The sequence below is a fragment of the Rhipicephalus microplus genome, chromosome 4, assembly GCF_043290135.1.
Source record: "Rhipicephalus microplus isolate Deutch F79 chromosome 4, USDA_Rmic, whole genome shotgun sequence".
NCBI classification, from domain to species: Eukaryota; Metazoa; Arthropoda; class Arachnida; order Ixodida; family Ixodidae; genus Rhipicephalus; species Rhipicephalus microplus.
In genome coordinates, this window is record NC_134703.1 from 132,289,788 (window position 1) to 132,301,906 (window position 12,119).

The 12,119-nt window shown below is 47.8% G+C and overlaps 1 protein-coding gene across 1 annotated transcript; it reads left to right on the forward strand.

Moving 5' to 3' along the window:
• Positions 1-10,674: 10,674 nt before the first annotated feature.
• On the forward strand, positions 10,675-12,119 carry LOC119172362 (transmembrane protein 169). The gene has a single exon (XM_037423424.2). It carries the CDS (start codon positions 10,826-10,828, stop codon positions 11,765-11,767), a length of 942 nt encoding a protein of 313 aa, XP_037279321.2. The 5' UTR covers positions 10,675-10,825; the 3' UTR covers positions 11,768-12,119.

The following is a 12,119-nucleotide window of genomic DNA, read 5'->3' on the forward strand; positions in this document are numbered from 1 at the left end:
CCGATAAAAACGATACACAAATATGCACACTCGACAATAGTTGAATATGATATGATACCAATCAAACAACGTACTACACAGTACAATCAGCCACACTCGAAACAATGGACCCAAACAACAATACGCTCTACAATGCAGTCACATGCATCGAACAACCAAGGCACTTAAAGACGAAAGAGTTAGAAAACTTATTCAGTCCAAAGTTCTTGGAAGAAAAGTCTGAATGATACTCTTCCGAGAATCACTCACTCCAAGTCCAGCGTTGTTGTCGTTCCGCTGCCTCCGAAGTTTCTCTTCCAGGAAACCTTGCGTCTTGAATTGACCACTCTCCAAGCTTCAAACTTCTTCGCCGGAAACACGTCGGCTTCACACACGCAGCTGTTGCCACGCGTCTTCGCTCGATAGCGGTAGACTCACACTGTTGCCTGTAGCTCGAGCCTTCACCCCTCAGGTGGAAATCCTCTTCTTCTCCTCCTTTGTCAAGGAAGACAAAAGGCTTCGCCCACAAGGCGGATACCCTACGCATTCTGGCGCTAACTTCCTTCTTCTCCTGTGTTGTCACTGAGGACAAAACCTTCGCCGACGACACGGCGGAACACCCTACGCACTCCGGCGCGAAATTCCTTCTTTTCCTGCTTTGTCACTAAGGACAAAACCTTCACCGACAGACGCGGCGGGATACCCTACGCACTGTGGCGCGAAATTGCTTCTTCTCCTGATCTCCCATCTCTGCTGCTCGGTTAAATACCTTCCGCGCGAGATTCCAGAAAGTTCTCATCATTTCGTCGGCGCGATAGCAGCGAAGGCTGGGGAAAGGCGAGACGGTACGAGGGCCGTCCGCGACGGATGACGCAACCCTGCATCACCACGACCCTTTCCATCGAGAATGTTCCAGGGCTTGCTCGGGCCCCGATGAGAGGAGGTTCATCGGCGAACCCACGCTTCCGAGGGGAGAGGGGCGCGCGCCCGGGGAGTCTTTGGATGCTTGTTTTCTTTTTTTTTATCGTCGACCTCTCGGCGCTTCATCGCGAGAATTTGGCGGCGCGCCCTTTTTCGAGCGCTCGTTTTGTGACACTTAACAAAAAAAGAAAAAGCAAATGTATATATTTAAATACTGGCGAAAAGAAAATTAACAATATTATTGATTTTTGTAAATTATTCTTGAGAAAAATTGATGAATTAATTCCTACTGAATTAGAAATAAATGATTGATATCAAAGAACATTTTTTATAGCCTGCATGGGTTTACTGAGAACCCTTTTGGTATTGAGGTTATTGAGTGAGTCTCTTAGACTGTACCATGAAATCTTGCACGGCCGCGCACACTTCCCCGTTGCTGTGCTCCAGAGTGAGTGCACCTAGGGATAGTAAATTTGACGTTGTCAAAGCTGAGCCAAGGATTCGTAACGGTGGGGTGATACCTTTCTAAATTCTGAAAACTTTACAAGGGGTCAAAAAGTGCTCCACAGTTTTCTCTTCTCCACAAAAAGAAAAAAAAGTAGGAAGGGAGTCAAGCCTGCTCTAAACAAATAAAAATTTAATGGAGGAATACGACAGCGTAATCGAGTGATTACAACACGTTTCAGACATAGAAAATCAGTTGAGCGTGCAGCGAACGTCCTCTTGTCTTCCTTGATATCTGAGGGAAACTATAAATTGTTTGAGACTGATCAATTATACTGTGAGAACTCAAGCGTCGTTGATTTCACTCCATAGGTGATGAAATGGATGTTAAAAGTGTCACTTTTGTATTTTCTACCAAAAATATATTCTATGGTGACGTGACAAATATCAACAGTGCCCCCCCCCCCTTAATTTGCTCGACAACATTTCCGGAAACGTGTGTCTGCTTAAATCAGGTGACAACGTGCTTTGTTTTCTCCACTTAGGAACTATAGTATACGCTGAGACTATGAGAGGCGTCATCAAAACCTATGACATCATGACGACTTGTGCTGGAACCTGAATGCGGCATCAGCACCCACAGTTTCTTTTTGCGTGTTTCCTCGCATACCAAGCGTCTTCTCGCAGCTAATGTGGTGTTTTTGGCATAGGGGAAAAGCATAATCAACTAATCAGAGTAAGATTGTTTTTTCTATATATATTGTCATTTTAACATCGCCCGCGAAGAACACACGTTTGCTTCAAGATGACGATTTTTCGCTTCACTCATGTTGGCTCCTGACACCGACGTCCAGTAGATACCGCAGATGACGCAGCTGGCCGGCATCAAGGTCTCCGACCTGCAGAACCCGCTAACCGTGCTCCTGGTGGTCGACCATGCCGTGTCCGTGGTGGCCCGCTGCCACCTCGTGTGGCGCATCAACAGGTGCCTCGACGCGCTCATTCGCAACCAGGTCGCGGTCGGCAACACTGCTGGCGTGGCGGCGGCTGCTTCCACCGCTGGTCTCGTAGCCCATGCAACAGGCGCGCGGGCGGAAACTGAGGCCATGTATCCGGTCCTGTTCTTGCCGGGCGGCGCGCACGAAGAAGACTGGAGTAACGAGGAGGAAAAAACAGAGGCGGATCTCGCTGCGAATCGCCGAAGCGCGGCAGCAGCGACATCTGCTTGACGTGCCGCGCACTCCGTCCAGCAGTTCGATTGTCCTGACCGCACCTCGGCGCAAACCCCGAGAAAAACCTCGACCGCCGAGTTGTATATGCCACTTGCCAAATGCTTGCCGTGAATAGAGTGATGCGTGTATTATTGCGATAGCAACTATATGGATACTCTCGGTTAGATTTCATCGCCGGCGTCAGTGTCAATGCATATCTACATGTATACATATACGGTATATGTATACGTATACGGTATACACCATACATGTATACAAAGTCAACAGCATACATTGGCATAATAAAAAGAGGCGGTACTGCAACAAACCTTTATCACCTACCCGCCACCCCCTGAAGGGAACCCTGGGCACGCTTATAATTAGAAGTACCACGCACTGACACAAAGGAAATGACCCTAACAAAACGCCGGCGTTGCAGGGCCCCTAAACTACATTCGAGTTCAAAAGTGAGAAAGTTGTATCGTGCTCGCCTTCACTGCCCTTCCTAGAAGCACGACCACCTCCTCGCCATCAAGTTATTTCAGTGTTTTGGTTGCTGAAATAATAATTACGCCTACTTTTGCCTTTGTGTTGTGACTCGCATTTGTTAGGTGCCACCGTGATATTTTGTATGTATATTTTGTACCTCTAAACAAGTAGTTATTATGTACTAACTTTCTGCCCCTCCCCTCTTTAATGCACGTTTCTACCCTGAGAGCATTTGAAATAAATAAAATGAATTAATTTCTTCATAAAACGCGAGGAATGTTGGAACTAAGCGTTGAGCCACTCAGGATTTCGTGATGTAGACTACACGCTGCTATTATCCGCGGCGTGCGCAGTCGCAAATGTCAAACAAAAAAAAACGAAGTGATATCTATTCATCGTGCACGATAGCCACGCTACAAAAGACAGACCGGGCATGTGAATGCATGACAAAGCAGGGTAGGAGACAATTCACAACAGATGTCTGTCGTATACCGACCAGTCGGGAGCTTATTTGATGCCGACATCACATCAGCGAACTACTGACGTCACGAATTCGACCATAAAGATGGGAAATGGCAGGAGAGAATAACGCGCTCACTATTTGGCATTTTTAGAGGCTGTTTAGAAGCACTTTAGGGCAGTGCGTTTCTTCTTGCATGATTCTTTTAAAGACGATAGTCTTTCTTGGGGACCTTCGATGCAACAATTTTGGTCTGTCTGTCTGTACATTTCCCCTTAACGGTACTTGGTACTCTAAACGGCACCAGCCGATACCCCAAACGACCGACCCCATCTGCAGCGCCCACCAATGTTGCTCAAAATTCAGCGTTCATACTTGTGCGATTGTCGATTAAAAAGCAATCATTGCGCATATCTGAGGCACCGTAACACGTATATATTCTGCATATGCGTCTTTTACTACAAAAGGCATACATGAGTATTTTTAAGGATTGTAGCGTTTATCACGTTGCGCTGATCAGGCAACGCTTGCACGAAAAGGCGAGTGTCTCCAACGCTTTGCTAAGACGAGCACGGTGGTGGCACCTACCCGTCGCCTTGCGTTCTACACCTTATCACCTCTGAGACGGGCGTGCACGCCCGTCTCGAACGCGCAACGTTTTCCAAGAAAACTGCCAGATGGCACTCATGTCTCACGTGTGACGTGACTTGATGCGCTCGTTCGCCTCCGCTGCACGCTCGAGGCACTCTAACACAGCGCCTCCAGAATACCATTCACTGATTTTCTGGCGCAAAACATCAAATAAATGTTTTGTTCACTCTCTCCACATGCAAGACTATCGTCTTTCGACGACATTTGCAGATTAACATGCAGATACGGGACCAATTTTTTTCATATTTTTTTCTTTCCTTTCTTTTCCTCTTCCTTCCTTTTCTTTCTATTTTTCTTCTTCTTTTCTTTCTTTTGTTTCTTTTCCACTTTCTTTTTTCTTCCTTCTTTTATTTTCCTCTTTTATAATCTTTCCTTCTTTCTTTCCTTTCCTCTTTCTTTCTTTGAACAACAGAAAGCTGAGATAGCTGATACGCATTTATTCTAAAAAAGCGGAGCGTGCCCACACGGACACATGAAGGAAGACGGGACACGACAAACGAACAACTGAAGCCGCGCGCAACGGCAGGCAAGAAGACACGATAAGTTATCTGTGCATGCCCACGCAATATATGCCGACCTATCAGTACGACTCGCTCGGGGGTCTACGTGAAAGATAGCTGTTGAGGTACTTGATTTCATATATGCAAGTTACCCGACGGTCGGATCACGCATGCGCTGTGATCAATCTGTCGTTCCTCAATCATTAGAGGCGTTAATTCAATCCTATATGCCGGTACAAAAGTGCGCATTTGTCGAACATTTGCATGCTCTTACATTCTCTACAATTAAAAGAAATATTAAAAGGTGAGCCACCAGTTGGCGTTTTTCTTTTCTTTTTTTTACCGTATACTCTCTGGCTAATGCAACGTCCCGCGTCTGTCAGACGTATAAGCCACCGCAACTGAAAAAGGGACCTTATAAAGTACACTTTTACGGCAATCAGGAAACCTATTGGTGTGGAAACATATATCGATCAATTTATTGTCTTTTACTCCATCATTCTTTTTTTCGCTGCAGCCCCGCCGCGATGTTCTAGTGGCTATAAGGTATACTCGGCTGCTGACCCGCAGGTGGCGGGATCAAATCCCGGCTGCGCCGGCTGCATTTTCAATGGAGGCGAAAATGCTGTAGACCCGTGTGCTCAGATTTGGGTGCACGTGTACGTTATAGAACTCCAGGTGGTCTAAACTTCCGGAACCCTCCACAACGGTGTCTCTCATAATCATATGGTGCTTTTGGGACGTTAAACCCAATCATTCTTACGCTGCACTGCGGCACTAATCTTACCGAGCTCACTGGCAGCCGTAAAAACAGTATAACGCCGTATCTATTTCCTACACTTTCTTCAGCCTGTAAGATACGCAAGCTTGTAAGTCAAACAAAAAACTGATTTCATAAAGATGCCAAGTTTTGCGTGGCCGGTCTCTTTCTTTGCCATATATAAGCAATGACGAATGTACGTTAAGACATGCGTCTACACCGCGTTGTTTCTGGGCGAAGCGACTGCCGTGGTATGAGGCGACGATAATACTTTAGCGAACTGTTAAACTATAGTTTAACAGTCCTATAGGACTGAGCACAGAAGGTTCAACAACGCGCTATAAAATATTAAAATGGAGAGCTAGCATGCACAAACGCATTCCGGCGAACAGGAGACGCAGTAACTCTTAAACGTCTCGTCGCGCATGCTCACATTAATCCCGTTCCGTAGCACTGTTATCGTTGTACGTCACCAACGCCAATCCGTTGCCGACGCGTTGGCGCTGTCGGGTGATCTTTACGTGTCAAGAAAAAAAAATTGAAGCACCCTTGACATCTCTAAAACAAGTTTTCTCCGATAGTTACAGAGCGCGAGTATAACACACGGGCCCCGATGTCGACTCCCGAAACGGGCCGAGTGACGGCGCGCAGCCATCGCCAACTGTTCCGTGAGCTGACCGTGCGGAGCGGAGAGTTCGACCTGAGGCCCACGGCGGCCGCCTGGTGGCTCAAGGACGTCACCTTGCTCGTCCTAGTGACAAGCTCTGCGCTCACCTGGGAGGGCCATCGAGACGAAGAGCTGGTCGCCGGCGCCATGGACGTGGGCTTTCGTTGCGTCGCGAGCCTCGTCTCGACCGTGCTGCTCGCCAGTCTCGTGTGCCCGAGACCGGGACTGTTCAGGCAGTGCTTCTGGGCGCACGCGGTGTGCCTTCCCGGCGACCTCTCGCTGTCCGCGACGTTCGTCTTCATCAAGGCGGAGGGAATGTTCAACTCGGACTACACGGGACTCCGATCGACTTCCGAAAGCAGTCCTGGTAAGGCCGTCTTCGGGTCTTACGTCACAGGTACTAGGACGGAGGATGCCGACAGACACGATGACAAAGCTCGTCTTCGCGAAAGTCGAAGCACAGCGGCAGTGAACGAGAACTTGCCGTCACTTAGTCAATATGGTCATCTAGCGACAGTGGACGTCGAGCTACATGCGTCATCCTGGCAACTGAACGAAAGCGACGTACACAACGCCGTGCCCACGAAAGAACAGCGCGTTCTCGAAGCAAGAGCCGTCCACGTAGGCACGCAGTGGAACTCGAGTTCAAACATTGGCGCTGTGTCACGGGACTCGCTGATAGGGGACGAACTGGCCGAGAAAAATAGGCTGCGGAAAGCGGCCACCGCGAGGCATCAGCTCGCCGTGTTCACGTTGGCCGACCACATCATCTGCCTCTTCGCTAGATCGTACCTCTTGATGCGCATGCGCGCCTGTCTGGCCTCGCTGGCGAGTGGCGAAGTCGATGAGTTGAGTGCAGATGGCACGTCACTACAAGTTTCGTCGCACGAGCATGCATTGTCCCGCAGTGTCGTGAACACGGGATACGAAGGATATTTGTGATTTGCTGTATATTAACATATTTTACAATAACTTCTGCAATAGCCACTGGCTACTTTCGATTGATGTTTGATTTTCGCTGGGTTACACATGTTATATAGAGTTGAAAATGAAAGTTTGTCATGTGACCTTTCCATCGTTCTTTCTTTTTTTCAAAGAATATGTTCAATTGTAATTTGGTAATCCAAAAGCTCGAAACCATAATGTTGACTGAAAATGTTTAACATAAACGCAGTGGTGCATCTGTTTTTGAAACGACTGCATAGGTGTGGACTTTAACGGTAAGCCCTTATTTAATCTAACGATGTCTCGAGAGGGGACCTTTGTCGGGGTTAATCAAAAAGTGGAAATTTAAGTTCTGAAGAACTGAGGTGAAGTACTCATGTCCTATAGTAGACGACATGAATACGCGTGCGGCGGCGATCTGTCGGCAGCGTCATAACGATGACAAGATTGACGACCATAGTTTATAGAATCAGGCACATGTTCTCTGCAGAAACATTGATGACAACAGCGGCGCAAAGGTGTACATTTCTTTTATTAATAATCATGCTCTTACAGAAACACGGGGATGGTGGATCACCTACAGACTGGCATAACCATATTATGCCAACGTACCAGTTAATACCAGTCGAAAGCAGTTTCATTCCGAGTTACACATTTTTACCTGGGGGTACAAGCGGGTACGAGCAGCAGGAACGTCTCAAGTCCAAAAAAAAAAGGAAAAGAAAAATAAAGCACTCTAGTTTACTCAGACATAAAAATACGCAGATACGTCGACATTTATTTGCTTTTTCTAAAAAAAATGTTCAGCAGTGAGACATGACGGCATCATGGCATGCTTCAAGACTAAAGGCATAGGCCTCCGGTTTACCACCGAGGTTCCAAAAGGCAATAAATTGCAGTTTTTAGACCTTTACTTATTTTTTTTTCGGAGACAAGCATGTTTGCTGGCAATATCATCCCCAATCCGTGAAACCTGTTCCAGGTTACTCGTCCGGTGGGGGGGGGGGGGGGGGGAGTGGTTATGTTGTAAGAAGGAAAAGAAAAGTGAGCCCCGTAACTGTCTGCTTCAGGGAGCGACACCTCAACAGTAGCTCACAAGGTATGGGGGTGAGGAGGGATTAAAAGGATAGGAATAAATGTGTAGAGAAAAAGAGATGAGGTAAGCGTGAGAGCGATGACATATCGAGGGGATAGCAGAGATAGGAAAGATGGAAACACGGTCGCAGGAGTCCGAGAACGGGGCACGACTTGCGAGAGCTCTTGTCGGCGTCAGGAGATGGCTAAGAGCAAGTCCAGTCGGTCAGAGCTACACTGTCGTCGGAGGTCGGCGTCAGGAGATGACGTAGGGCGAGCCCAGTCGGCCAGAGCTACGCTGACGTCGGATATCGCGAGCGCACAACCGGTCGGCACGGAATCCAGCGAGCGAGTCAGGTTACTTGTCCGGTAATGCCAAGCTTGTCAAACGAGGAATTGTACTGGCATGCTTTCATTCCGCCCGTGATAAAAGCGAAGTTAGGACGCTTATTAGTTGCGGAATGCCCTTCATATTTAATTGTATTGGTGTGTGAAAGGCCCTTGCGGATGGTAAAACAAAAGTGAAAAACGTGCACTTCTTTCTTCAGGATGTACTGAAGAAAATAAGCGTGCGGCAGTAATCCCTTACATTCATATAGTTGGTGCACAAACTAAAAAAAAAAAGTGGGATGGTGTGGTCTGGTGCGCGTTGCTTTCATTGCACCCAATACATTGGGCCGTATATGTGCCATGATGCATAGTAGGGCACAGGGCATGTATAAATACAGTTGATGTCTCCAGAAACAGGCTAACGGTTTGTAAATTTACACAACAGGAGGGGCATGTAACATACTCCTGTCTTGTCGTCGCATGTTCACCGGCCAAATTGCCTGGCCGATGTTTGAATGTACACGCCTCATAGCTAGAACATAAAAACTTCTTTACATTTAGCGCCGCATTGCGATTCCTGCAAATGCCAACCGTTGTTTGAAAAAAAAAGAAAACAAGTTTTTTTCCGGCATCATCTTCAAGCTGCGCGCGAAATAAGCATATCCTATTTCAAGGAACGTATAGGTCAGTGTATCAGCCATATTCATTATCAGTGACTACATGACTGTGAGTTTAACTATTCATAGACAATTAACATTTGAAATTCTCAACGTCACATTCTTGGCCAATCCCCCAGAGTGGGTATACGTGCCATATATATGGTAGGAAAAACAAACAAACAAACAAACAAACAAGTACCGGTCGATTAAACGCGCTTCGCATGCTGCTCGTACTGTCGTCGTTATCTTTTTGACATGTGCACTTTAATGTAAAAATGTGTCTTTCGAACGTGAAAATTAACCAGTGCATGCATAGGTCAGCGAACTCACTCGAGTCGACTCACTCACGTTCATATCGAGGCATGAGTCTGCATGAGTCCGGGTGAGTAATATTTTGGCGAGTCTGAGCTCGAGTGAGTCCAGTTGAAGAAATGTTTCGTGAGTGTTAGTCCGAGTAAGTTCAGCCGAGAAAAATCTTTGCGAGTCTCAGTCCGTGTGAATCCAAAGAGCAAGGTATATTTCTTGAGTGAGTATGAGTGAGTTACACTTTATTTTGCTGACCTACGGTCATATCTACTCATCTCCAGCATTACAGTCAATCTCGCCTGTATTAACGTTCATACTGAAGTCTATACACATATTTCAAAGCAGTTTTGCTCGTACACCATTTAAGTATTCATTGATCAGAGGCACGAATTAGGCAAGGTGGTGCCTTCGTCCACCCTGACAACTCTTCCTCGGAAGTTCTTGATTAAATATATCTTTTCCAGAGCATAGGCACCTTGGTCGAGCAAGCTAAGCTTACAGACTCGTAAGTCCACTAACTCGGACTCAGTCAGACTCAGATCGAGTAGTGAGTGTGAGTCTGGGTGTATTTTGATGAGTTTGAGGCCGAGTGAGTTCCGTTGAAGAACATTTTCGTGAGATGTGAGTCCGAGTGAGGCTGGCTCAGGAAAACGTTGGTGAGACTGAGTTCGAGTCAGTTCAAAGCGACAAATGTATTTCATGAGTGAGTCTGAGTGAGCTCCACAGATGTCGTGGGCGGCATTCCCGAGCACGCCCAGGAGCAGTTGAAGACGAGGCCTCCGCGATTGGGCGCCAGCAATAAAGAATCATTGTGGTTTCGATTACAAGATGTTAACTGCTCTGCGAAAGTACTGTTCCGTCCAATATACTCAGAGTTGTATCCATTTTTAAATACGTAGTTCAGGCCCGGATACAAATCCACCTATCTAATATCACTTTTGCCGCAATAACCAAGCAGAGTGATGGCCTTGAGATATGTGTCACATTTTTGTTAAGATCACCGCAAAGCAATAACGTCAGTTTCGTTTTTCCACATTTAAATAAAAATTTGTCGATTATAAAAATAATGTTGAAAATTTTGCACTGAAAAATGTTTTTATAGCAATAAACATGTTTGTGGATGGTATTCATTACTTTAAAAGTTATTGCTCAAATTTGTTTCAGCAGCTTCGTCGCTATCACTATCCGACGCACGGCGTTTTGTTTACTTTTATTGGCCGCTGCAGTTTTTGTTGACGTTTAGTGCTGCGGCATGTAATATGTGACAGCTGGGCCACAAACTCGTCTATAATGAAGGAGCTTGATCGCGTCGGTTGCTGACTGTCTCCGTCGATTCGACGCGGCTCGGGCCATATTGCTAGACTCGTTTAAAGGTCTAGTAACATAGTAAGTACCCCGTATCGGCTCCCTCGAGAGCGAAACGCGCGATATGACGGAAGTGGAACGCCCCTCCTTCATTCCTCCTCGGAAAAGAAACGGCAACAAGTCTTCGCCGCGATCGGTGAGCACGAAGCAGCAGAACAACGGAATATGCTCAGATCACCGAACGGTGCCGGCGGCCAGGCCATGCAGCGCCGCTACGAGCCCCGTCAAGACCCCCGACAGCGATCGCAGCTGCGGGCCAGCAGGCCCGCGGCCTCACCGCAAGCTGTCAGTCGAGTTCCAGCTCGATCCGGAAGAGCGGGACCCGGACCAGTGGACCACGGACAGGTCTCAAGCAACGGACAACGTTAGCACGGACGGAGAACTGTCCAGCGTCACCGAGCGGTCTTCGCTGAGGGCCGACGGGGACCGCTACGTGACTATGACGGGAACCATCAAACGGGGCAAGAAGAAAGGCGCCACGATCGACATGAAGGTGAACATTTCTCGGGAAGAGCTGGACGAGATCGAGAGCAGCATCAAGGATCAGAAGACCAGCGACGAGGAGGACGACTGTTTCTTCGGCATGAGCAGAGGCCCGCACGTGCTGTTCCTCTCCTTCGTGCTGATGCCTGTTGTGTTCGTCATCTCGGCCGGCAATTCCTTCTACTTGGGCACCATGACGTGGTACAACATCCTCGTGGTCCTCAGCGAGAAGCGCTCCATATTCCACAAGGTGCTGCTCAGCCCATTCTGGATCATCTTCTACCCATTTCTCATCGTGCCGGCCGTGATCGGGCTCGGCGTGTACGCGGCTGCCGTCCAGATCTCGTGGGAGTACGACAAGTGGAAGCGAGAGGTGCCCGACTGGGAGAAGGGCTTCTACGGCTGGCTCTGCTGTCTCTTACACATGGAAGAGTGCAGTCCCTACGACGTCGTCGTGCTCACCGACGTCCAGCGAGCCGACGAAGCGCAGCCGCAGAAGTCCACGGCGGACACACCTGTCTAGGTCGTTGTAGTTCGCCGTTTAGATCCCCGCATACGCCTGCTCGGTGGCGGTGAAAACGTAGCCTCAGAGATTGACTCCGGCAGTGCGCCCTAACCACGATACCCCAACGGCGCTTTGCCGAAGCTAATCGTGAAGGCCAAGGTGAAAAGCTAGCAGTGCGCACCCACCTCTAGAGGGCCTGCTCTGAAAGTTCCGGCCCTCTTTTTTTTAATCCTTAGTGAAATGGCTATTGCCATCACTAGCTTTTAATGAAATGCTTGGGTGTAGAAAGGTGTTATATTCAGTGCTATTTAGCAGTACATGGCCCATTAATGGCCTCCCGTCATTAATATCTACCGAATATAGAGTTTCG

Bases quoted from the DNA above. Each gene is read 5' to 3' on its own strand.
- LOC119172362 (XM_037423424.2), top strand. From the start codon at position 10,826: ATGACGGAAGTGGAACGCCCCTCCTTCATTCCTCCTCGGAAAAGAAAC.